The sequence below is a fragment of the Hylobates moloch genome, unplaced genomic scaffold (assembly GCF_009828535.3).
Source record: "Hylobates moloch isolate HMO894 unplaced genomic scaffold, HMol_V3 SCAFFOLD_4, whole genome shotgun sequence".
Lineage (NCBI taxonomy): Eukaryota > Metazoa > Chordata > Mammalia > Primates > Hylobatidae > Hylobates > Hylobates moloch.
In genome coordinates, this window is record NW_026652279.1 from 15,420,360 (window position 1) to 15,447,200 (window position 26,841).

Consider the following 26,841-nt stretch of genomic DNA (forward strand, 5'->3'; position numbering starts at 1 on the left):
GGCAACCCTAACATCAAGCAAAAATGGCTTATTTTCAATCTCCAGAGACATTCAGCAAGGTGTCTACCACCACTTTTGGTATTCCCTACATTAAATGAAAATGGCATTTTAGTTTCCTTAAATAAGGTCTAAAAGACGTCAAGTTCTAACTTCGTCTCCTAGGTGGTCTGTAACATGAAGCCATCAACAATTAGCTTTATGCTTTCCCTTCCAATGCCAGGGCAGTTCTTTTCTCTCTCTGACAAGGCCAGGACATTCCCTCTGTTTAGCGTGGTAAATGAGAGGAGAAAAAAAAGAGGGAAAAAAAAGCAGGCCATTTATAACTTGCGACTTTTACTTCAATGCTCTTAATGAGCAGAATCTGGCATCCTTGTTACGGGAGCATCTTCCAAGATTGCTACTGAACTTTAGTTGGCACAGGGGTTAAGTTAGGAAGCAAAGGAAAAAAAAATGATGAATAGAGAAGAATAACCACTTCCATCCAGGAAACAGGATAATGACAGACAGACCCTTTCACTTTGGAGTTGAACTTGAGTGCTAAAAACATGTTTTGTCCAACTAAGTGGCTACATTTCCAGCACAAGTGGTACTTCATTTAATGGTGTGTGTGTGTGTGTGTGTGTGTGTGTGTGTGTGTGTGTGTGTGTGTATGCATATGTGTTGTGGATAAGAAAATAAAAGCTGATTTAGAAAAAGAAAATATTAATTAAATTTAATAAAACTACCTAGTTTTCTGTTTGTTTTAAAGTCACTTGTAACAGTTATTTTGATTCCTCTAGTGTTCTGATTTAGATTCTAGTATTACTACGGTATGTCCTTAACAGCATTCCATGGCAGTCTCTCTAAAGTAATACAAAAACTACGTTGCATTCTATCGTTAATATGTTCATTCTTGTTAGAATACCAAGCTAAGCAAAATGCTACATTAAATGCACTCAAAATTACCAATATATTTTGACATAAGCAGCTAAGTATGCAGAGAGCTTATCACTATCATTTTAACTTTTGTAACTGGGATATCACTCCCTAAAAACATCCATTTGAATGACTTCTGCCATCTAACACTCCAAAAGGACAGAGAAACTGCACTGGTTTTATCTCCTCCTTTACTCCTTTAGAAATCTTAAAAAAACCTTTTTTTCAAAATAAACTATTTTAATGTGAGTCCAGGCTGCCTCCACTTTGAAGAGACAACATTTCAGCTTTAAATTGGCTGGCATATAAACACATAAGCAGATGCCCCACTAACTAAACAATTTTAGTTTCCTTTCTTGGCTGAGTGTTTAAAGCAAAAACTAAGATAGCTGCCCTTAGTTTTACCATTTTAAAGTTTAGGAATTCAAGTTTTAAAGTTTCTTAGCAAATGATATTAGAAAAACAGATCAGAAATGTCTATTAGGAAGTTTCTATTTGGTCTCTTCATTTATATTAAGATTTACATTGTGTTCAGCACAATTGACATTCTATGAGAATATTCTCCTATTTTCAGCTTGTCACATTTCCTCACTAGTTCAGCACAGAACATAATCCAACATTTTGGCAGACAGCTAGCAATAAAAAGGTAAAATAAATCTGTTTACTACAAGAGGCTTTAAACATCATCTTGCTCATCAAAGCAAGGTTGTGGCCTGGTGGTAGGAAGCCATGAAGACCTTTCTCAAGGCCTTTGCTTAATGTCCTCATTTGCATCCACCCCTTTGCTGCACTCCCACACCCCCAGAAACCCTCAGAAAGTTCCACTGTGTTTTACTGCTTCACTGAGAATTCGGTTTAATTAAGCAGCTGTGGCAAAGGAATTATTTCCTGGAACATGGATGGAAATTCTGTGACAACAACAGTGACTAAACTTCCATCGAAGAAATGGCACACTCAAAATAGGTGTCAGCAAAGGCATCTTCCAGAACTTAGTTGCTACTGATTTTATGTTGCCAAAACGGGTTTTGACAGGCAGATAAGATCCAAGTCAATGAAGGAAGACAGGACAAAGGTGACCAATGTTAAATATTTTCCAAAAATGGTGGCAAAGCTGGCACCTTCATAAGTAAAAAGCACAACTGCTACAGGAAACTTACACTGTGTTGCATGGAGCCAGTTAACCAGAAATAACACAATTTCCTAAGTCTTATTGTTAAACAGGACTAAGAAAAAGGTTTACTTGAAATACAAATACTAGAATTCATAAATGCAGATTTTTAAAGTTTAGATTTTACAAAACCCAATGTGGCATACCAAAAATTAAATGCCTGATTTTCTTATGATACCATTATATTTATATTTTTTAAAAAGAGCAAAATCAGGGATTCCTCACGATTTCTCTCTGGCAACCCCATTCATTCCCCTGCTTCTAAATAAAGGAACTCTTTACTCCTAAATTCCTCCTGGCACTGGGAGAGGTATCTATTTTAACCCACTGCTATTCCTGTATGGACAGCTGGCAGATTCCACCTGTCTGCAGGAGGTGTTGTCAAAGTATCAAATGTCCCCAAGGCCTCATGACATACTGTCACCTGCCCTGAATACTTCTAACGTTAGACTGCCTACAGTTTTACCCTCAGAAGTTGATTGTGTGACTTGAATATCTATTTCTGAGTCAGGCGACACACATTTACTGATTGAATACTCTGTACCAGGCATGGTGCTAGTACTGAGAATACGCGGTGTGCAGAGCACAATCAATGTGTCCCTGCTCTCAAGAGCTTACACTCAAGCAGGGCCTTCCTTGATCTTTTCCTAACAAACCGCAAACCTCACAGGGACACTTCATCAGGTGGGTCTCAGAGATGCTGGATTCAGAGGCCTATTTAGGTGTAACTTACTACCTTCCCACCAGAATCCAGAGTGCGGGCAATCACCACACACGCCACACAAAGCATCCCCATCAAACATCAAGCTGATAGAAATCTCCTCAACTGGAGATGAAATTACCCTGCACACCAAAGCTCCACACTTAGAAATGAGTTATGCCTCCAAAGGCTGGAGCTACGTCCCTTTGTGGTAAGTCTATGATGATGCAAACGACCACTAGTTAATGCCATCCATCCGCTGTTGGAGTGCAGGGCCCATGAACTTTGCCTCAAATAAGAAGTTCATAAGTGGAAAGGTGACAGGAAGAGGAGATTATTTTTACAAATATAGTCTAATATCAAATTTGACTCCATTCTTTTTGCAACAGGTTTGATTTAGTTTTGCCATGAGCAGATCCAACAGACCCCAGGGTACAATATCAGAAAGACATCTGCTGTTAATACGAAGGCACAGCTCTATCCTCCAAAGCAGAATGTTTTCAAACTGTGGGCCACTGCCCTTTAGGGGTCCATGAAATCAACGTAGTGAGTGGCAAAAGGCATTAAAAGAAAAATAATAAAATACAAATAGCAGACTACATTGTATGCAGTAAGGGTAAATATCTCTCATGAAACGTTTTTTCCATTTTTATACATACATCCCAGGCCCACTTACATTTGTGAGTGCTGCACTGGGCCACGTATAAAATGTATTTCTTACTGTAGGTCAGTACCAAAAAAGTTTGCAGAATACTCTTTCAAAGAACAGTGTAGAATGAGTTGCTGTTTGAGTCATACTTACATCTATGCTTGGGCCGCACGACGGACAAATGTACATACAGCAAATAGCTAAAAATGTATAAAGATAGTATAGTTTTTCAGAATTGTATAAAAACAAACAAAAGTTTGTTTATCAAAGAGGGATTCCCCAATTTCTGGTCAGTGACATTAATATTTACCTTCCTGCCTCTGAAGTTTTTAGCAGTGAAAGAATTCTTCCTCTCTATAGTAGATTCTCATCTCCAAGGACTCTTTCTTTCCTCAACCAACCAAACCAAAGCAGCCACATGAAGAGTTTAGCTCAGACTGGTACACGACAGCCCTGGGCACACTGAAGTCAGGGAGCACTTCACTTTAAGTGACCCTGGGCTCTGCCATTAAAATGACCTTGAACGACATGATGTCATTCCACTGTCAATCTCTAACCCAAGTTATCCAAGTCACTCCATTGTCAATCTCTAACCCATCTGCTTACATCTAGAACACAGTGTCAATTTGGGACAAAAATGTTTGTAACACTACTTTTATAAAAAAAGGAGTCTTGCTCTGTCGCCCAGGCTGGAGTGCAGTGGCACAATCTCGGCTCACTGCAAGCTCCGCCTCCCGGGTTCACGCCATTCTCCTGCCTCAGCCTCTCCGAGTAGCTGGGACTACAGGCGCCCGCCACCACGCCCGGCTAATTTTTTGTATTTTTAATAGAGACGGGGTTTCACCGTGGTCTCGATCTCCTGACCTCGCGATCCGCCCGCCTCGGCCTCCCAAAGTGCTGGGATTACAAGCGTGAGCCACCGCGCCCGGCCGTATAAAAAAAATTTTATTTCTTCTAAAAAAAACCAAACAGGGATACATGTGCAGAACATGCAGGTTGTTTCATAGGTATATGTGTGCCATGGTGGTTTGCTGCACCTGTTGACCTGTCCTCTAAGTTCCCTCCCCTCACCCTCCATCCCTCAACAGGCCCTGGTGTGTGCTGTTCCTCTCTCTGTGTCCATGTGGTCTCAATATTCAACTCCTACTCATGAGTGAGAACATGCAGTGTTTGGTTTTCTGTTCCTGTGTTAGTTTGCTGAGGATGATGGCTTCCACCTTCATTCACGTCCCTGCAAAGGACATGATCTCATTCCTTTTTATGGTTGCATAGTATTCCATGGTGTATATGTACCACATTTTCTTTGTCCAGGCTATCATTGATGGGCATTTGGGTTGGTTCCACATCTTTGCTATTGTAAACAGGTAACACCACTTTTAAAAATAAAGTTTATCCAAATGTAACATAAAGAAAGTGAACTCATCCTAAGTGTACATCTTGGTGTATTTCCACAGGTGAGCATGCTCCTGAACTACTGCCCAGATCGGGAGCAGAATGAGACCAGCACCCTCAAAAGCCCTCCTCAGGCCTGTTTCCCACCACTGTCCCGACTTCTACTTCCACTAACTAGTTTTGCTCTTAGACAAAGAGAAAGCAAGGCTCAAAGACCAGAGTTTTCAGGTAACTGTCTAGCTTAAATTGACTAACTCTACATTTTCAGTGTTTATTTTTACTCTTATCTTCTATTTACAACACATGAAAATGACTTTCCATTTACAGTCATGACACACAGTTTCTTTTTAAAATAAAGTTAAAAGAATGTTGCTTTAAGAGTAATGTTGAGCATTTAGCAAAACAGGTGGCACATATATAGCAAAAACTGAGCAGGTGGTGTATGGCTGAACCAAGTCTGAGAAACACTTGTTTAGGTTTGATGATCGATACAAAATGCTCGACAGGCTTCACTGACTATCCCTCACTCTGATTTTTCTCCAATGAAGGGGGACTCTTTCCACTGCCCTGTGATATATCAGAAGGACTGATTTTCTCTCTTGAATATTCATAAAACAGTTTAATGGCCATCCTCCCAGGAGATATGATTTTTTTTTTTTTTTTTTTTTTTGAGACGGAGTCTCATTCTGTCGCCCAGGCTGGAGTGCAGTGGCGTGATCTCGGCTCACTGCAAGCTCCTCCTCCCGGGTTCACGCCATTCCCCTGCTTCAGCCTCCCAAGTAGCTGGGACACTTTTGGTTTTTATTTGTCACAAGCATCATGCTTAATCAAGACTGGAAGAAGCTGACTCACAATGAAAGGAAGCACATTGAACTTCTCTCTTCTATCTCTACTATTTTAAGTTTTAAAAGATCACCTAGAACTGGGATGGATTATTACAAAAGGCCACAAATGGCTCTTATTACTGAATCCTTTAATATTCTGATTATGACAAAAAGCAACGAACACTTGTTATGGGCTTAACTTTCAAACAAACTAAAGGAGAAAAGAAAAATGTTATTTAAATAGAAATAGCAATTTCCTTCCTTGTCCTTTTCCCTCTGAATCAGTGTAACTCCCTATATGTTCTGTTAAACCTGGTAAGTTTAATAGATGAGAACCTCTGAATTTCACTTGTAAGATTTACTAAGTGTATCAAGCAAATCAACCTAAACTTACCTATAAATAGGCTTCACAAGTAATTAGGCCCCTGCATCAAAATAAAGATTTCCTTGTCACCACTTTACATAATACCATCTGCCCAAAGGATTCTCCTTTCATTTCTTACAAAGTATAAATGAAGATTATTAAACACAGACTATATACAAAACAGCTTAAAACTTCATCCAATTTGTCTTGGGTCTTCAAGTGACTTACACAAAATGAAGGCAAAATCTCATGAGTTACTAATGTGAAGCCAACGAAGTGCTTGTGTTCAGGCATAAATGTTCAGATTAATATATATATTCATATAGAGTCATACATATTCATATATATTTTACAAGCTCTTTAATGCTGAGCAATCTGAAAAATATTATTTGTCAAAACACAGATTAGCTGGGCTCAGTGGCTCACACATGTAATCCCAACACTTTGGGAGGACAAGGCAGGTAGATCACTTGAGGTCAAAAGTTCGAGACCCTCCTGGAAAACATGGTGAAACCCCATCTCTAGCAAAAATACAAAAATTAATTGGGTGTGGTGACAGGCACCTGTAATCCCAGCTACTTGGGGGGCTGAGGCACAAGAATCGCTTGAACCCCGGAGGCAGAGGCTATGGTGAGCTGAGATCGCACCACTGCACTCCAGCCTGAGTGACAAAGCAAGACTCTGCCTCAAAAAAAAAAAAAAAAAAAAAAAAAAGAAAAAGAAAAAGAGAAAGAAAAAAGAAAAAATGCAGATTAAAAGACTGTAGCTAATAAAAGTTAAAGTGTTTTCTGGAACTTCATTAAAATGCAGATACCAAGGTTTAGGTAACAATTCTCTGAGAAAACAATTCAGTCTAACTTGGCACTTAGTGTCCTTCCTCTGGTTAGGTCTCTCTCTACTGGTTCACATAAGAGAGGGAATTAGTCCTCTAGGTACTAAGATGTTAACTTGGGCATTTGAATGGAGAAATAATAAACGTCAACAACTTTGGTACCATTATCTAAAAACAAAGTAGTTCTTTTTTCTAGTTTTCAAATTTACCTTGTAGTAAAATTAAGATGTTGTTTTGTTGAGAGTATTAAAAAGTTTCAAGCTTTCAATAAAAAAGATGAAATATTTTTTCTTGCTTGATTCTCTTGCTTCTACAAATTCCTGTATCACCAGCAGTTCTATTCCAAGTCCCCCTCATATGTTAATATTATCTCACTCATGTTTCTTACAAGCACACTGACTCTTTCAGATATTTCAAAGAATGACACAAAGCATCAGAAATCCAATAATAATGCTGCAACATAATCATACTTAATCCTCTTTTACTTGAAGTTCTCCCTCTTCATTTAAACTAGAGTTTAGAACAAGCAATGAAAATATCAGTGTTCCTTATGCAATTCCCATGCCCCATCAGATTCTAACACAGGAGCCATTATATGCATTCCTGAATGATCAAATTGATATTTTGTCAAGATAATACTTAGTATCAGCAAGGGTTTCTATATTCATCTTTATGTCTTATTGTATTTTTCAATTTTTCTACAATGGTGTATTACATTCATATCAAGACATAAAAAGCTACCCTAAAAAGAAACTAAACTATTTCAATTTTAAGGGACATTTTTGGTAAACAAAGATGAACTGTTCCTAATTTTAAGAAAATCCCAATATTCCTCGTGAGTCAATATAAAAACAGAACTCTTAATGTTTTTGGCACTTTAAAAATAGCTGATATTGAACACACAATAGTTTGACTTTATTTTTGGAACACTTATGTCAGCACATATGCAATGAATTACCATGTTATTCACAGTGAGATGTAAATTAAGAATTACTCCTGATTGATCAATTATTGGGATTTATACGGCCTTAGGAAGTGGCAGCTCTTAATCCAGATACAAAGGCCACTAATATCAAAAAGAAATAAAAAACAAATTAAAATGGTCTACTCACAACTGTAATTTCAGGTTTATGAAACTGTGCCATATAGCCGTCATCAAAGTGTTGGCTTGCTGGAAGGCTCCTCCAGCCCAGCCTCTAAAGACCCACAGGAAACAACACAGCATAGCCAACCACCTGGTGAGCATTCATTCCGGGGCCAAATTTACAGTATTCAGACACACAAAGAATATGCAACTTTATCCATGTTTTACAGAAGAAAGCAATGCTCAGAGATAAGAAGTTTCTCCAAGATCATGAAGCTAGCAACTAGAATTCAAAAGCTGATCTGATTCCAGAGCCCTTGGCTCTTAACCTTTGCATATACTGGCTGCCCTTCTAATTAACTTGGTGTTATTTTCCTATAAACATAGGTCTCACATGTAAACTCCCTAGAGCCAGGGAGTTTACTATGTCCTAGTTCTCTGGGTATCCTGACCTACCTCATATTAGGCAGAACTCAGTGCACACCCAACAAGTGAACATATGCATACTAATGGTTTCTCTTCCCCTGTTATCCTCTCTTATCCCAAGAACTCACACAACATGAAGATTTTTTAACAAGCTGCAACAATTATACAGATCATGCTATATAATTCATCCCCTATCCAATGTTTAAAATCAATGCCTAACAAGTTTTTGGATATGGGTTGCATTTATCTGGCTAAGGGATCCTCAAATCAATACGTCTGGAAACATATATCCATTTCCTAGCAAAAATCATTCTATGAAAAGAACAAAAAAAAAACCTGTCTTTTTAAATGAGACTGTTGGCATCAATTTTGCTCCACCCCAGAGTGTCTCCAAATATTGAAAAATAAAAAGCAAACATATTTAGCTCGTTTTAATGCTGACTTGCATTTTTCTTTTGAGGGGTGTGGGAGTGCCTAGGAAACCAAACGCTCTTAAGCTTTAAGTTCTCCCGATCCCTGAAAGCTGTCAAATGACCCACTAGGGCTAGCAGGAAAGAAGGAAGTCATGAAAGAAGGAAACAAAGAGAATCAAAAGAGCCAAAAGGGCAGAGGGGAGTGCCACTCTCAGGAGAAAAGGGGTCGGACCCAGTTTCTATGCAATTCACGTGGTCATCAAAATAGACTTAAACAGGGTAAAAGCCAGAGGTCTCCATTGAGCACTGTGGCACTGGGGTGACAGACTCATTCCATACCAGCTGCTCTCCACTGTGAGGCTCAAAGTAATCATTAATCCTCATTAGAAGCAAGCTGCAGCAGCTACCCACCCTGGAGTACTCAGAGTTCCCAGGGAAAGTGGCATAATTGCAAATCAGTGCTTGCAGCTGCCATTCTGCCCTTGCGTCTTCCTATTTGCAATTACCATTGACAATTCCTGATTGTCAACACTCTTTCCGCCTGTTCATAGCACCCTGGTCTATAGGCACTGTGCTTAGTTTAGCTCCACAATGATGTCTGCCTACTTTTTGAAGCGTTCCCCTAGTGCTCGCTCATGTTACATATACTTCACAGATTAGCATTTAAGTCAGGCCATCCCTAACACACCTTCCAAATTCAATAAAAATGCATCTGGCTCTTTTTGTGTTACAGCAACAGACGAAAAGACAAAAACTTCCTTAAAAAAAAAAAAAAACACAGATAAGGTTACTGCTCTCAAAACCCCCATATTTAAAGATAAGCGTCTAGATATCACATGTAAAGATGACAATATAAAATATATTTGACCTGTATTATTGTCAAGAATTTGTTGTTTTGTTTTATGGTCCTCAGGAAATTACCCAAGATTTAATTTTTTGACTTAATCTTCACTCAAGAATTAATGGGGACATTGGTTACTTCTAATTTATTCTTCATTTTAAAATGCTTTGTGGATTACCTAATTAAGTCTTTTTATGAAAGGAAGACTTTGAGGGACAGATTTAAAACTTCTGTGGAGTCAGGACTCCCACAAAAGTAGACAATGTCAGTACAAAGTAAACTCTAACACGGGCAGAGGATGGGAGAGACACACTGCCAAAGAGAAGCACCCAATATCCTGACTGCAGGGTTTCAGCAGGAGACAGATGCCTCTGCGTTTCCATACCTGGTGCCATATGCTATGAGCTTGTAGAAATGAGAATGTTAAGTGACTTTTAAAAGGAAATATATAAGCAGGTGTCCACTTTGTGATATTTAAAATTCAAAAGAAACTTTTAAATCACCAAGTTTTTCATTCTTACTATTTACTGAAATACACACACACACACACACACACACACACACACACACACATTGGAGAACTCCAACATTACAGAAATGTGGCTTTAAAGTTCTCCTTAATACCATCAAACAAAATAACTACAATAACTATAAACTGTTCATTAGCTCAGAGTATTTTTCTCCTGCAAAGACTAGTATAAATGCCTTAAAAATAAACAAATTGCGTCATACCATGTTTTATTTTTTTGTTTCTACTGGTTTTTCTAGTAAAAAGTGAAAAACCTGCTAGGTAAATTCTACAAGAGCTGTAGCACTCCATACTGTCCACTCTTCACCTAAGTTTTATATTTATCTGACTAGTATAAAGTGATGTATGTTAGAAAGATATTCACTGAAAGGCTAGTTTTGATAGGAAAATAATGACAGTAATAAATATAACAAAGCCCACACATCACACAATAAGCTATGCACAGTCATTAGAAAGAAATTAATACATAATATACTGTTTAAGGCAACCGTGGACTAAAGGGGGACTATTTGGTTTTAACTGGTCACCTTGTTAATTCTGGAAAGTATGTCTCCATGAAATAGTTTAAGATTTTCTCAATAATTCTATAGCAGCTCCACATTCTTGCTGATATACATAAACAAGAAGAAAACAGATCTCAGAAAAGTTTTTGTTAACTTCTATATTTGGCTTTAAGTTCTCGTATCCTGTACAAAAATTTTAACTTGAAATAACAATTCTCCACCTTTGTACTTAATTGCAAAAATCCTTTACCTACATTGTTTCCTTGGTCCACCCAGACAGCATGACAGGTAGGAAAGACAAGCAGTATATACTCCTCCCATTCTAGAGATGAAGACTCAACATTTAGAATCCCAACACCAGAGTGAATACCTGGGTGGAGACTTAAACCTGGGTCTCCTGATTTAAATCTTAATGGTTCTTTCCATTTCAACATGTTCCTTCTAACAGTAAGGAGATCAGCTGCATTTCAGAAGCCTTACCTAACTGTGTTAGAGTCTTCTGTTGCTGTAGTAAAGACTATTAACGTAAAGTGAAAGTGATAAAAGTGGCTAAATCGGGGAATAGGAGAGGGGAAAATATGATATTCACTTTATTTTACAAGTGGAGACTAAAAAGATGGAGATGGACTGACTTATTGAGAGTGCAGCTATGCTAGTGAAAAAACAGTCATTACTATCAAATGACAATGCAATAGTTCCAAAAACATCATTTAAGTGAGTCTATCCAGAGATAGCAAATATACAGCAAAAATGTCACCCTTCTCCTTGTTTGTGTGCCCATGACAAACATCAATAAATGATCACAATGCTCATGTCCACTCAATCCAGGAATGTCCTCAGAATTTTTTGACACCATAATCCAAGGTGATGTCATTGGTATTATATATACTGAAATTGATATACAAGATGAAATTCTAGCTTCCACCTTTGGAAATGGAGAGTTGGAGTCCATTACTAATAAGTGATCTCTAAAATCTGCTTACTTTTGCAGCTGACAAAGAATCTTCTCAATGCAGCTTGAATTATATCAAGTTTCTTTAATCAAAACAGAATATTTGGGTAACCAAGACAACAGTTAGAGATTTCAAATTAACATAAATAGGTTTTACTTCTAAAGCGGATAACTGCTATCAAACTTTTCATACTCCTCTGCTGAATATGGTAAATGGGGATCAGTCCCTGTGGAGGAGAGCAGTATAGCCTCATGTGTTTATTTCTAACATTAACCAAAAATGGATTATGCATATCTGTGCCTGCTTAGCAAAATAAGCTTCCTGTATGTAGTTAAGCAAGAAATATGAAGTCTTTCTTACTCCTAAAATGAAAAGAAAAATGTAATTACAAAATCATTTGGTTTACAGCATATTTTTTTCTCCAAAACCAAACCAAAAATTAAAACACTTTAAACAATTTTCACCAATAATTTAATTCACTGATAACATCTAAGCAAAGATCACAGATTTAATTCGAAGGAAAAAAGCACATGGATCAGTATTTTAAAAAGGACTCCTCTAGGAATTACAAACTGACTTGGACTGAAATTAGAGGTATTGATATAGGCATAGTTTCCAAGATATACAGATGGATGAATGCAGAAAGACAGATGTATATGTTATTATCATGGTGCACGTGTACATGTGTTTATATTGCATATTTACATTTTCTAGCTCTATCTGCTGAAGGTGCCTAGAAGCAATGAAATCTCAATCATAATGAGCACCCCAGCACCCATATTTTGGTTTCTAAACACTATTCTCCACTAAATGAAGCTGGAGGTCCTTGAAAAAAATGCACATGTCAGAAGTGGAGCAAGGACAGAAGATTAACCTGGAGTATCTTGTGCCAGGAAGTAGGAAAGTGCTCAAAACATGATGGGAACATGTCAAAAAAACACAGGTTAAAAGCTTGAAAGAGCTTCCTTTGGCCAAAACTTGGACAATGTGACCACCAAATTATAAAAACTCATGAGTCCATATTGATAGAGAAAGACACAGACAGATAAACAGATTAAATAGGGGAAAAAGGAATACTCCTTCTTGTAGTAGAAAGTCAACTAATGTGGAAGGATTGGAGTTAGAAAAATCACAATTTGTCAATCATCACAATAACAGATTCAACCAAACACAGTCAATGGATGATAAAAAGAGTGTATGACAGTTTGAGGAGTAGCAAGACATTTACATAGCCTCAAAGCATCTACCTACAGGATAATTATTGATTATAAAGAAGAAAATGGTAACTTTATAGTGGAGACAGAGAGATACGACTTTAACCAAGTGGTTCAAGTTAACACAAATAAAGGGACAACTTCACCTCATGTGAGACCTGTCATTATGTACTGAGATGGACACGCTATCACTTCTGTGGTATTCTTGCCCAAAACGTATGACCTGGATCCATCCATGAGGAAACTTCGAACAGAAATTAAGGGCCAGTCTACAGAAGATCTGGTTTGGAGTCTTTAAAAATATCAATGGTATGGAAGACAATAACTGAGCAATTGTTATAAAGTAAAGGGAACTAAATAAATACGAAAATGGAATAAAACCCATGACAGTGGTTTTATTTTGCTATAAAGGGCACCATAGGGACCATTTGCAAGATCAGAATAAATTCTGAAGATTAGATAACAGTTTTGTACCAATGTGAATTTCCTGGTTTAGATTACCATACTGTTACATATGAGAATGTCTTATTCCTAAAAAGTTCACACTGATGAATTCAGTGATAAAGAGTAGAGGAAGAAAAGAACAAAGTAAATGTAGTCGATGTTAATATTTGGGGAATCTGGGTCAACAATGTACAGAAATCCATGTCTACAAGTCTGAAATTATGTCGAAATGCAACATTTTTTTAAAGGGGAGTCTTCTATTACTTTATTTTAAAATAAATACTCCAGCTTAATTCACATTCCATTTTGCAACTTTAGTGGGTCTCAGAACAGTATCTTCTCATCTAATAATAACAAGCAGTGAAATCTCACTTTGTTCCACCAAGTAGCCTGGCTCTGGGAGGGAAAGCATTGCTAATCCTTTCTAGCTGACCCTGTAACAAACCTTGTTAGCAATGACAGTCCAACTAAACCAAAAATAAACAAAAAAAGAGAATGACCGGTTTACACAAAAGCCTTTGAGGTTCCACAGCTTCTGTAATCATATCCTCGGGTCTTCAAATCATAACACTTGCAAGATGAATGCATATTTACAGAAGATTGTACGAAATAACGGTTATTGGGAATAGAGGGCTTAAGTCTCCCACTTTCATTGGATCCAGGGAATCAAGATTGCTAGCTCAAAGCAGAACAGTGTTTAACCCACACAATTGCCACACAGACTCATTTATCACCAAAGGCAAGCCTCCTATATCACAAAAATGAGCTTGGTTCTCCAAGCCATATGGCTTGAAGACTGGCAAGAAATATAGACGTGGATGGCCTCTACAAGTCTTTGAGAAAGAATTTCAGTGGAGTTGCATCAGAGGAGTGCTTAACTTCTAGGCAAGCCATGCCAAAAAAAAAGTGGATGGAGAGAGAAATAATATATTGAACAGCACATGCCTCAAAGTGAATTTGCTGGTTTCTTAGTAGGTCTCAGTTTCTCGGTGTTTTCTCAGCGTGAGCATTTTGCCAAATGAAGTATTCACAGAGCAAGCCAAAAACTCCATATGACAGTCAACTGAGAGACAGTGAGGTGATCCAATGCTGTACAAAACCAGCTGGCTGGACTTATGAAGAGATGGTATGTTCTCCACATGGCACCTCCCTAAGAAAATTTTGAGGGTAATATTGATCTTATGTGACTTTTCACATTTTTGCCTTCTCCTAAATAACTTTCAGTAGAGTAAGATTGGCCTAAAGTAGACTCCAGAGTCCACAGAGAAAGGTGGTGTGTTTGTGGATGAGGAAATCTGCTTCAGTTGGATAACCCACACTTTGGGCACTGGGAAAATTTTTCCAAAGGTCTCAAACTATTTGAAAGAATACGAGCATATTTCCTTTAAGAAATCTGGTGATATTAAAGTATAGGAACCTTGCATTGTCTTTAACATATAGTTCAGACAGTAGGCTCAGAGGCAGAAAAACAAAAGGCACTGAGATATTTACAGTTTTAAAGACATCAGGGAGAAATTAAATTTACTCTTCTAAATGCAATAAGTATATGCAATCAAAGGTGGGGTCGGAAGTTGTAAAAAGGACCAGGACAGCTCACAGGTAAGAGGAGTGCAGGGAAGACACAAAAAAATCAGAAGCCAATACTGAGTAAGTCAGAACTTGCTGAATCCCAGTACCAAATGTGAGATGGAATAGGTCTGACCAAAGTCTGCCCAACAAGCCCAGGGCAGATGGACACACAGGATTCCAGGGAACAGCATGGGCCCTGCAGCCATGTGGGCTGGGAGGGCACTTAATCTAAGAGGGCCCCAGATTCCCAGCCACAGCCCCAAGACAGGCCAGCTCAGGCTTTGTTATCAGGCCTTGGGAGCACTCGTGTAGAGAACCCAGTTAGGGGACATCATGTAGGCAGTCTAGCTGGAAGAAAGGGATGTTGACATCTCTGTCCCTGAGCAACTCAATTCCTATCTCAAGGTTTTGGAACAAGTCAAACCTCTACCTCAGTGATTGTCCCTGGTGTCCCTGTCACTTCCCAGTGGGAGTTTCAGCAATCTGCAGGGGCATTTTTCACCATCACAACAATAGGAGTATGTGCCAGAGATGACATGAAGAATCTCCTGCAATGAAGAATGGTTCTGCCTCCAGCACAACTATCACATATCTCACCAGTCATGAAGATAAAATAGCAAGCTTTTTATAATTACCTGAGCATAGACCTAACTGTTTTACATATAAACACAACAGAGTTTTTTGCAGTTTAAATATACACACATTGTACACCCACGTCCACAGTAGCATTATTCAAGACAACCAAAAGGTTGAAGCAACCCAAGTGTCAATCACTGGGTGAACGAATGGACAAAACGTGGTAAATACAGACAACAGAATGTTATTTAGCCTTAAAGGGGAAGAAAATTATAACATGCTACAACATGTACGAACCTTGAGGACATTATGCTAACTGAAATAAGCCAGTCACAAAATGCAAACACTACATGATTCCGTTTATAAATCAAATTCCTAGAGACAGAAAGTGGAATGGTGGTTTCTAGGAGTTGAGGTGGGGAGGGAGTTAGTATTTAGTGAATGTAGAGTTTCAGTTGAGGAAGATGAAAAAGTTCTGGAGATGGATGGTGGTACTGGTTCTGCAACATAAATCAATGTAGTTTATGCCACTGCACTGTCACTTAAAATGGTTAAAATGGTCAATTCTTTTATGTATATTTTACGACATGTATGTCTTGCCATATATACATATACACACACAGACATTTCAAGAAATGCAACTCTTGTATAAATCAAAGCAACACTGTAGTTGCCTGTGTCAGAACTTAACTATGACCTGTTCACTACCATGGAAATTCACACCCTGTACGGCAAGGCCATTCATGGTGCCTGGGCCACCAGCAGCAGCCTCTTGTATCTGGCAGCATCTGCAGCCACATAAGGTGCACCCCAGTGAGTCTACACAGATGTGCGAGCATCTGACAGTGCCATGGTATCTAATGTCACTGTGCCAGAACACTGGCATATTGATATATTTTATTATGAATTATCTTCCTTTGATTTTCTTTTATGCTACAGCCTATATATTTTTACAATTATTTGTGTATGTATGCATATAAATGTTACTTGTAAATTTCATTTCACCACAGTATTGGTGGAATTCCAAAATATTTCTTATAAAAAAACAGGGAGGAGCTGGGCTGGCACCGATGTGGTTAAGAGCCGCTGCCCTGGTCTCAGAGAACAGATATCATTAAGAGCAGAGGAACTCTGCAGCAAAGAAAAGACTCAATTAGTATCTCTGGATTTAATAATACCCCTTTGCAAGAATTAAGGGTCTTATGGTGAAGATCTGGTGGTGGTTAGCCCATTCCCCTGAAAAAGAAGACATTTGGTGGAAAACTAGAGACCTTGACTCTTTTTAGTGATGAAACACACACACACACACATTCTCTCTCTCTCTCTCTCTTTCTCTCTCAAAATAATCACATTCATGCCTCCTGGTAATAAACTGAGACACAGATGAGGTAAACCAGAGAACATATTTTCAGTCATGGGAATCACTGTATCATGTCAAAAGAGATTAGAATTTGACTGCAAAAGGCACAGTGTGTCAATTGCAATTACACATATATCGTTTCTCTATTGTGGTCATCCTTCTTTCCATCTCAACACTGAGACATGATTAATATTTTACATACTGTCCAAAATAGGAATGTGACTTACCAGAAACCGTACTGAACATTTCAAATACAGATCATCCTTTGCCAAGAGAAAATCCTGCCCAGCTGTAGATTTCTCATTTGCAAAACATAAGAGCAATGAAATTCCATTACTTCGAGAAACTGGCTGTTCCACCAAACCCTTGGCAACGGAAGCCGTACTTATCTTTTTGAACAATAGTCTCAGAAAATGTATTCACTCTCAAAAAAGACAGTAAGTAACGCATTTGAGCTCTTAAGAAAGCACTCTTGCCCAAGCAAATTCCTGTTAGGGAAAAATCCACTCTCCTGACCTGGGAAGTACAAAGACTGACTCTAAACCATGCAGCAAAAAAAGCTCCAAGTTTAAGAACCCTTCGAACATTCAAAGGGGATGCAACAATATTAATAATGTCCTTAAAACAAAATCAAGTATCATTTTAACATGTAAGTTAGCACATCACACTCCCTCCAAAGAGGGGGCCTTACACCCTAACTAGTTGTTTGCTTTCCCTGTGAGATTTAAGTGTGTATTTTCGAAACTGAGGATTATAAATTATCCTGAAGCACACTGCACGTTGCAGAATGTGTCCAGATGAGACTGGAAATGCAAGACTTTGTTCTCTGTCTTGCTGAGGCTCCTTTCCCCAGGAGAAGCCTGTGGCCACATTCCAGTGAGTGACGTGAACTTCACTTATGGCTTAGCTAGTGGTCCTAGCTCCCACTCAGTCCGAAAATTTGAAATGGGCCATGAAAATACTCAGGAAATACAGACATGATGAAAATGCGTGTGGAAAACAAACACCCACTGGTATCAGTGCTGTTTTTCTGGTTTCTTCTATTTGCACTATATTACGGCTATGGCCCATGGGTGAATTTCTTGTGGGGTCTGGCGTATCATCGTGGATTCTCAAATTTACTTTTTGCCTAATAGGAAAGCCAATCAATTTAGCCCATATGTGTATCCATCCAAAGAGCTATGAAAATGGTCAAAACACCAGTAAAAAACTACTCATTTATATCAAACTTTGCAACAAGAGCCCATATGAGAAGGCAACAAATCATTCTCTCCCTTTTAGTGACTCAGAGCATCCTAGAACACTGCAAACCTGTTATAAAGTGTTGTCTGGTGGGGCTGAGAGATCCACTTCCCCTACATGAGTCTACAAACCCGCTGTATAAAAGTTTGAAATGAAGAACTGAAAATGGACTGAGTGATGACATGTGAACCCTAATATCAACCTCTGCCTGCAAATCCCTGGGCAATCAGGTTGTACAACTAACAACAGGCAAAGATGACAAACATAGCACAGAGAACAATGCATTTGTAGAAATAAGTGTGTGCTGTGTGAGTTCTGAGGACATTAGAATGACTCCAAAGCTGACACAATTGTACCCTGGTAATCAATATGAACAGGGTGCACAATTTGTACAACAGGGATCGTTCATCTGGTTCTAACATCCAACTCTCCAATGGTTTTCGCGTGAAACTGTAACTGATGCATACGAAACAGATTCAGGTCCACATGAAAAAAGCCAAATTGTGAACATTCCACTCATAATCTGGCTTTTCTACATTTAACAAAAATTTAACACCAAGGCAATCAACACTCAATCTGGTCCCACACAATGGGAGAAGTGTGACTCCCACTCAACCATCTACCACTTTAGGCCTCCCTCCCCAATCAAACATCTTGCTTTGAGCTGGACAAAGACGGGATGGCATTTAGCCTATTAAAAGACACTGGCCAGTATTCACATACCTCAATAATCCTGTCATGAATTTGCAGGCCTCCTTCCTTGGCTGCAGGCCCACTGTCAACTATCTTGGATACAAAGATTCCTTCACTGGATGATCCATCGTGGTTATCCTTTGGGTTAAAAAAACACATGCATGAATGCTAGGCATTAAGTTGAGCATGAAAGTAAAGCTTGCACTCTTAAAACAGTACTTGACTCTTGCTGTGTCCAAAGTGGCAATAGGGTAAAAGGTATTTGTTTCTCCTAATTTCTGTTTTAAACTAAAATACACACACAGTAAAATATTTCAAACCACACCAAAGGACATAAAATGATGCGTCCCTGCCATCTCCAACCCATTGTCCTTCTTCCCCCGCCTGTGGTAGCTATTTGACTTTATGCATCCTTTTGAAAACATTTTAACGCATCATATTCCTAAAATGCATTTGTTCCTTTTTGCACACAAATGCGATTATGCTAGTCTGACTCTTATGTCCTTGCCTCTCTCATTTAATTCTAAAAATCATGAAGATCTTCTGCTACCAATGCCCCGTGTCTGCCTTACTTCTTAAAGTGACTGAATAGTATCCAACATGAGGCTAATAAACACTGTTTTCATTTGTTGTGATTAAACAGTGCTGTGATAATACTCTCCTACTTGTATTTTAAATTATCTTTGCTATTATAGTTCTAGGGCAAATCCCTAACAATGGAACTGTTGGGTCAAAGGATATGTACATTTCAAAGATTTTGCCAAATGGCTTTTCAGAGAGTTTATACTGATTGTTCATTAGACAGAGTGTTTTCCCACATCCTCATTTGCACAGAATGTTATTAAGCCTGTAAATATCTAATAATTTGACTGTGAAAACAGATATTTTGTTTTTGTTCCGATGTACCACCATCACTCTAGTCCTAATAAATTCTGATCTCCGACCTCCTTGAATCTCTTTAGATCTTTGAATTAAATGTCAGAACTAAAACTTTCTGGGAACGAAGACAGCTCACTGCTCAAACTCCTTCCTTTCCTTAAAATCAAAAGGCTCCAACAAGCTCATAAAAAACCCCTCACAGCTTGTTCACGAACTTCTTTTCAAACAGCACTGCAATGAATTCTCTCCAAGTGTGTGGATTAAATTTCTAGTGATTAACAGATGGATTTATAAATTAAATGGCACGAGCATGTGATATTTCCAAACAAAATCATTTGAAATGTAAGCTCAGAATATTCCACAAAAACTCTGAAATCTAGTCATGGTAAATTCCTTGCTGTATGTCATCGGAAGATTTATTTCAATAACAATCACTGTGAATACAAATACATAAAAATTCCATTTGTTAAAAATAACTCTGCAAATAAAACCTTTTCCGCTTTAAACAGCAAAAAACAAAACCAAAAAACAATCCCTATATTCTAAAGGGGGAAGGAAACGACTTCGAGTGTGATTCAATCTACCCCTTCAAATGCAACAGCAATAACTAAGCTTGGAAAAATGTACATTTCTCAGTCCTTCTCTCCTTCCTTCTTCACACTTCCCCAAACACACACACACACACACACACACACACACACACACACACAGTAAAATGTTATATGATTCACCAAGAGAAACCAAAATCACAACCTAAAATGAGCATTAAGTGTTTTTCCTGACATTTATCCCCACATGACAAAGATATGTCTCTAACTGGCATCTGGATTCCATCAACACTCTTCCAAGAGAAGGGTCAGGGAGCCTGTGGGTGCTGTGTAGGATCATCTATCCTCAAAAGGCATCCCTTCCTAGCATCACAGTGCTCTGCACAGACCTCCTGCACACTAACCCTTTACCATCTGAATACCTCTGTGCCTCCTTCCTCTCTCACGGCAGCCTTTCTGAGGCACTAGTCTGAACACACCTGTGTAGTTCCCTACATGCACACCTGAAATGCATGTATAAAGCTGCACAGCAGCTTCCTTTACTGAGCACAAACTAGGTACCAGGTACATAGTGAGTGCTCTATGTGCACTGTTTAATCCTCACAATAACCACAAGTGATAAGTACTATTATTATCCATTCCACAGGTGAAAAACCTGAGATTGAGAGAGGTTCAGTAACTCAACCAAGGTCACACAGCTAAAAAGTGGCACAGCTCAGTTTCAAACTGAGGCGAAGCGGATCCTCTTGCACATTACATGCTCTGTGTACAATATTGTCTCCCACTGAGAAAACTCAAAACACACAGGAATTCAGAAGCGCAACATTGCAGGCTATGGAATATTCCACTAGATGAACTTGAAGAGTCTCAATGGACCACAAAAGATTTATGAACAAGCTTGAGTTCCCTAAGAGGTGATGTCAATATATCAAATGAAAAGAGATCTGTGTTTACTCTGATTTAACCACTTTGCATTTCTTGGCTGGAGAGAAAGAGGGAGATAGGGGATAGGATTTTGGCTTTCGTTTGTTTTGCAAAATACCACACTGCACATAAGTAATAACTCTTGAGGAGTACTAGAAAGTTCAAGCAAAAATTAGAGAGGAAGAAACAAGAACAAACACCAGCAGTTAGATTAGATTGAGACAGTGGTGAGGGGTGGGGAAGGATGCAAAAAGCACATAAAGCAGGCGGGGCATGGCAGCTCACACCTGCAATCCCAGCGCTTTGTGAGGCCGAGGCTGGTGGATCACCTGAGCTCAGGAATTCAAGACCAGCCTGGGCAACATGGTGAAACCCCATCTCTACCAATACAAAAAATTAGCCGAGCATTTATGGTCCCAGCTACTCGGGAGGCTGAGGCGGGAGGATGGCTTGAGCCTGGGAGGCAGAGGTTGCAGTGAGCCAAGATTGTGCCACTGCACTCCAAGCTGGGGGGCAGAGTGAGACTACCGTCTCAAAAAAAAAAAAAAAAAAGCTAGATTTTTCTCTTAAAAGGTATCTCTTTATTCTTAGTTTGTTTGGCTCCTCTCCTCAGAGAGTTAGTTAGAGCTATTTATCAAGGTCAACTAATATGACTTGGAATTTATTTTGTTTTGCTGCCTTGAGTAAGAGAGAAACGAAAGGGGATTGTTTTCATAGCAAGGGTACCTAACAATAAAGTACACTTCCCAAAGGCTTAAGTGAAAGTTTGATACAACAGACTAGCTGCTGTTTCTTTAGGGTTATGAGGACTAAAAAACGAATGATATGATTTTGCTAAGAGTATTGCATACTGATCACGCAATGAAAAGCCTTATGTCAGAGCTATGGCTAGGCTATTTCACAACCCAAACAAGCATCTAACACAGGAATTCCTTGGGAAACACAGACATCATTTGTACTGTATTCTTCTAGTAACTAACAACGTGTGTGCGTTGTTGCTCATCTTGGCTTTTTAGCATGTACTCAATGACCTGCCAGATTTTCTAGGCAACAGTGCAGAACACATACAGGCTTCATGATGCTATTTCTGCTAATCAGGACAAATTCTGAAAAACACTATGGCAAACACATGCACATGGAATTAAATTTTCCTCTGGAGGCCATGCAGGCAGTTCTTGCAAAGAGACCACATAAACTGAAAATATTAATGCAAGCTACAAAGTCAGGTCTGGCTTGTACTTAAAGCACCTTTTGTAAAAAAGAAAAAGAAAGTAACTTAAACCTGCTCTTTGGTAAGCACAGGGAAGAACTGTATTCCAGTGGGGCTGGAATGTCACTTTGCCCTGGTGAGTGCGGAAACCGAACACCATCTTCACTGGCTTTAACATAGTAGGTTTCCCAACAATCACTTGGCCACAGGCCTCTCCATTTTGAGCAATTTCCAACATTAGGCTTTGGTGTGGTTTAGACCTGGGGCAGAGAATAGGTCTTCTTGGTTTGGGTTCTTTTGTTTGCTATAGCTTGTGAAACATCTAATTGTGAAGTGAATCTTAATTTATTGAAGTTGTTTCTCAAAACTGGTAACAAAGGGCGGAGGAATAATTATGAGTGTAAACAAGGAACGGTCAACTCATCTGTGCTAAACGGCAAAACATGTTCTTGATGGTAAGTTGTAGAACATGGGCTCGTGTTCTGACCCACGGGCTCAAGTCTGACCCTGCTGCTTCCTGGAGCCAAATGTCTAGATATTTGAGTGCAGTTTGCTCCCTCAGTCCCTCCTAAGGCCGGAGAGTGCGGAGGACCCCTGGCAGCAAGGACTAAATCAGAAGAGCACATGATGACACGCAGCCTGGGATCTCAGACAACCAGTAAAAGGTAAAAACAAAAATATACCAACCTCGCGTGGTTCTATAGTTTTTAAGAATTCCACGGAGAGAATGCAAGAAACACAACCATGTGATCACATCCCTGAGGCTCAATAAAGTGGGAATTATCCCTGTCCCCATCTACCCTCACGTTTATAATTTATTCTCACCATTTAAAATGTTCTCTTTTATATGTATGTTTGATAAGACAGATAATGTTCATCATTTTAACAATTACAAATCACATAATTAAGTTGTCGTTTCTTATAATAAACCATTGTTTGTTTCTTTTTGAAACTGTGGAATGGGCTAAAAGCAAAGGGAATTTAATCATCAATCTCTTTGTGTCACTCCCTTCAACTGAAGCCATGTGTTGGCCACTCCCACCCTAGGTAATTTAAATCCCAGACTCAAGACTTAGGCCCTTTGGGGTCAAGCTCTTGTTTTCTTCACCAGCCCTCTTTCTGACCACTTCCCTGCCCATCCCTCAACTCTTTCCACACTCTGCTTACTTGCAGCTCCCCCAGTTCCCAACTCTGTTCCTGCTCCAGGCCTTGTACGAGCTCCAGTCCCAACACCTGCAAAACCCCAGCGTCCAACTGCTTTCCTCTAGCTCAGGGGTCTTCACAGGTGAATGCATATAACACAATGCATTGGAATGGCAAGAGAACATACTTGACATTTTATTCATAGTCATATTTTAATTTCATTATTTAAAATACTCCCTTTTGTATGTAACTTTTTATAAGGCACATAATGTATTCGTTTGGTAGTGTGTACGCATTATATATACAAATAAAATACGGTCCTCTGATCTAGCAAACTCCTGTTCAACCTTCTGAACTCAGCTCCAATGGCCCCTCCCCAGGACACCTCCTCCCGCAGGGTTAACTCATCCCAAGGTATCATTAGCTGTGGGCAGGCACAGAGTACATCAATGAAAGCAGTGCTATGCTCTCCCAACTCATCAGTCTCCCCATCTGGAGGTGAGCTCCATGAGGGCAGGGCACACATATTCCTATCTGGATGGCTGGCATCTTCTCGTCCTTGAGGTTTCTGCTTACTACTATCTCCTCTTGTCTTTCCTGATAACCCAAGCTAATGATACCCTTTGCTTCTTGGCTGGTATCTGCCATGTGCCATCCTCCCATTTTTTATCCTTCATCACACTTCTTCCAGTCCAATCTGTAATTATTGTATTCACTTGTTTCTTGTCTGACATCCCCACCAGGACTCAATGACCACAGGGCCTCAGTCTTTCTGGCTTCCATTGTATCTCCTGGCCCTTAGCAAACAGCCTATGTTCAATACTTATTTGTTGAATGAAAGATTTTTGTTTTCTTTTGTTTTCCTTTAACTATTTTCCTTTTAAGCTAATAAACAAGGAGATGGTCAGGAAAAGAAAAGGGTAAGGGATGGGACATATTCAGATAATCCCCCTTCAAATGTGAGATTCTGAAACACATCCAGTGCTACTCTCCGGAGCCCATTCTTTGAACATTTTCCCCATAATTAAACTGACAGATTTGAATTCGGCCTCTTCTTTCTAAAGGAGGGTCTGCTGATCAATGTGGTGGTCAAAGAGCTGCAGTGGGAAGAGAAAGCAAAGGGATGCAGTCACCCACAAATTAGAGAATTGTCTTTAATGAACAGCTGACAGAGCAGAACTCAAGATCAGGCCTCCAGTCTGGAGCCCACACTCCAGCTCGGTCTAGGACGGTGGCTGGTTACCCAGTTCCAACTGCACACATCTCAGGCAACTTCATTCAGCCCAACTGCTATACAATCCAAACAGAAATGTACCCCCTAACAAAAAAAAGAAATGCACCCCCAAAACCAAACAGTTTAAATTAGTTGTTATATTACTAGGCCAATGCTGTTTTAGGAGACTATGCAATAAAAATCCCTAAGTGTAAAGATGTTAGATAGCCAATGAATTCTCTAATGACAGAGAGCAGAATGAAGTGAGCAAGGTTTCCTGCTCCTCACTGTCCCCTTCAAACCTTGACCTCTCTTTCCAGCTACACCAGGAAAAGGAAAAACACATTTTAGTAATTAACATACCACACTCGGCCGGCCACCGATAATATTGAATCCCAGGGAGCCGGAGTCCCGATGCAGGACAAGAGTCAGGCTTTTGGTTTCTTCACCCTGCAGGTAACAAATGAGATCAAACTTTTAGGTACCAACAGGGAACAGATGGTAGGAATTTTCCTTCTATCTAAGTGTACTCAAGGACTACTCAGCTAATCATTACAAATTCTGTTATCTTTTGGGAATTTTAACTAAGGAAACTTCTGGAACCCAATCTGAAATTCTGTCTTGTGTTTAAGAGCTTATAAACATTTCTAGATACCATCTAACCCTGGAATGACCACCTAAGAATGTCTGGAGATGTCCAGACATGCCCAATGAACATTTTCTATGAATGACACCTTGGACTGCAAATGCATCTTTCTTTCGACCAGCCCATCATATGCAGGCTGTCTAGACGGCTACTTTGTTTCTCAACCATTCTCAACAGCAGCATTCATGTCATGTCACGAAAGGTTCAAATAGCAATCCTTTCGGAAGTGTGAGTGCATGCATGGCCCATCAATAGCCATCTCTGTTTGGGAGACTTGGGGAAAAACAGTGCATGAAAAGTGAGATGCAAACACACACAGAAAACAAAAAATCCTGAATCTTACTGAAAAGGGGGATGTGGCATTTTCACAAAGTAATTACTGTCCAATCCACACGAGACGCAGACCTGTTTAACAGAAAGCACTCTGTTTAAGGCTGGTCAATGTGACCTTTAAATCAAACAAGTAGAAGTGACCCAGGCAGGTCACAGAGCGTAATGTTCGACAGTCAAAGGCAACAGAGATGCCAGGGAGAGTGTTCTCAACTAACACTCTCAAGTGAGAGCAGACAGATAAAAATAGATTTAACCTTATGTGAAAACTGTCACGTAATATTCTTTGACATAAACATTCAACTCGCTGATACACCTTTGACATGTTTTCAATTATATGGATGACATGCAAAACATCACAGCCTGCGTACTGCCTATAAATCGGCATTTGCTTCACTTAACATTTTCTATTTAAACATGGTAGTATTCAAATGTGGTATTTCTTTTAAATATAAAATATTTAATAAGCTGTTTTAAAAATAACACTCACAGCTTATGACAAGAGAGATTTTACTCTGATATTTTTGCTTTCTGTTCAAACTTTTGTCTTCTACCTTTTCTGGGGAAATAAATGGCCATATTTGAAAGGCATGAATGCAACTCTCTGACTCAACCACACTGGCAAAGGAAAGTACTGTTTCCACCTGCAGTGCCCTGTGAGTTTCCTGGAGCACCGCTTCATTTATTGCTATGGCTGTCAATGTGCAACTCTGGTTTCACATTTTGCCAGGAGAAATGTGCCCAGTAGAGCTAAAAAAATATATATATATTATGAAAGATCAATGGGCTTCACCATGTAGAATTATCTCCATGCTTAAAGTCTTAAGCACAACCCCTTTCTCACGAGTAGTTATTATACAACCAAATTAAAGATATTTTCAGAACTTTCTTGTGAGCCTAAACATCAATTAGAAATACACTGTAAAAACAAAAATGACAATTTATTATGAGAAAAAGATACTCTGTTTCTGAAGAAAGAACCAGGTGTCCTATAAGGACAACACAATATTCATTTCTTAAGAGTCACTTAATATATAAAATACAGAATTGTATATAAAAAAGAAGCTAGTCTCTATCAAGTTATTGTACCCAACGAAAAACAGCAGAGCCTCTTTAATGACAGCCTATTGGTTTTTAAAAAATGTTCTGATAAACAGCACCACCATCAAAAGCATCTATCAACACTATCCCTCTTTATAACCAATTTGAACTGTAACAAGTTAATAGGCAATAACAACTTTCCTTTTTTTTTTATTT

The 26,841-nt window shown here is 39.0% G+C and overlaps 1 protein-coding gene and 1 non-coding gene across 2 annotated transcripts in view; both read right to left on the reverse strand.

Moving 5' to 3' along the window:
• The window catches only part of PDZRN3 (PDZ domain containing ring finger 3), a 242,894-nt gene that overhangs the window by 201,328 nt on the left and 14,725 nt on the right, over positions 1–26,841 (reverse strand). The window contains exons 2-3 of the mRNA XM_032149506.2: positions 24,972–25,058; positions 18,722–18,829 (exon numbers count right to left, since the gene is read on the reverse strand). Coding sequence (XP_032005397.1) covers positions 18,722–18,829; positions 24,972–25,058 — 195 coding nt within the window. The remainder of the gene's footprint in view (positions 1–18,721; positions 18,830–24,971; positions 25,059–26,841) is intronic.
• LOC116467674 (U7 small nuclear RNA) lies at positions 10,363–10,425 on the reverse strand. The gene has a single exon (XR_004247881.1). It is a non-coding gene; the product is annotated as a U7 small nuclear RNA (small nuclear RNA).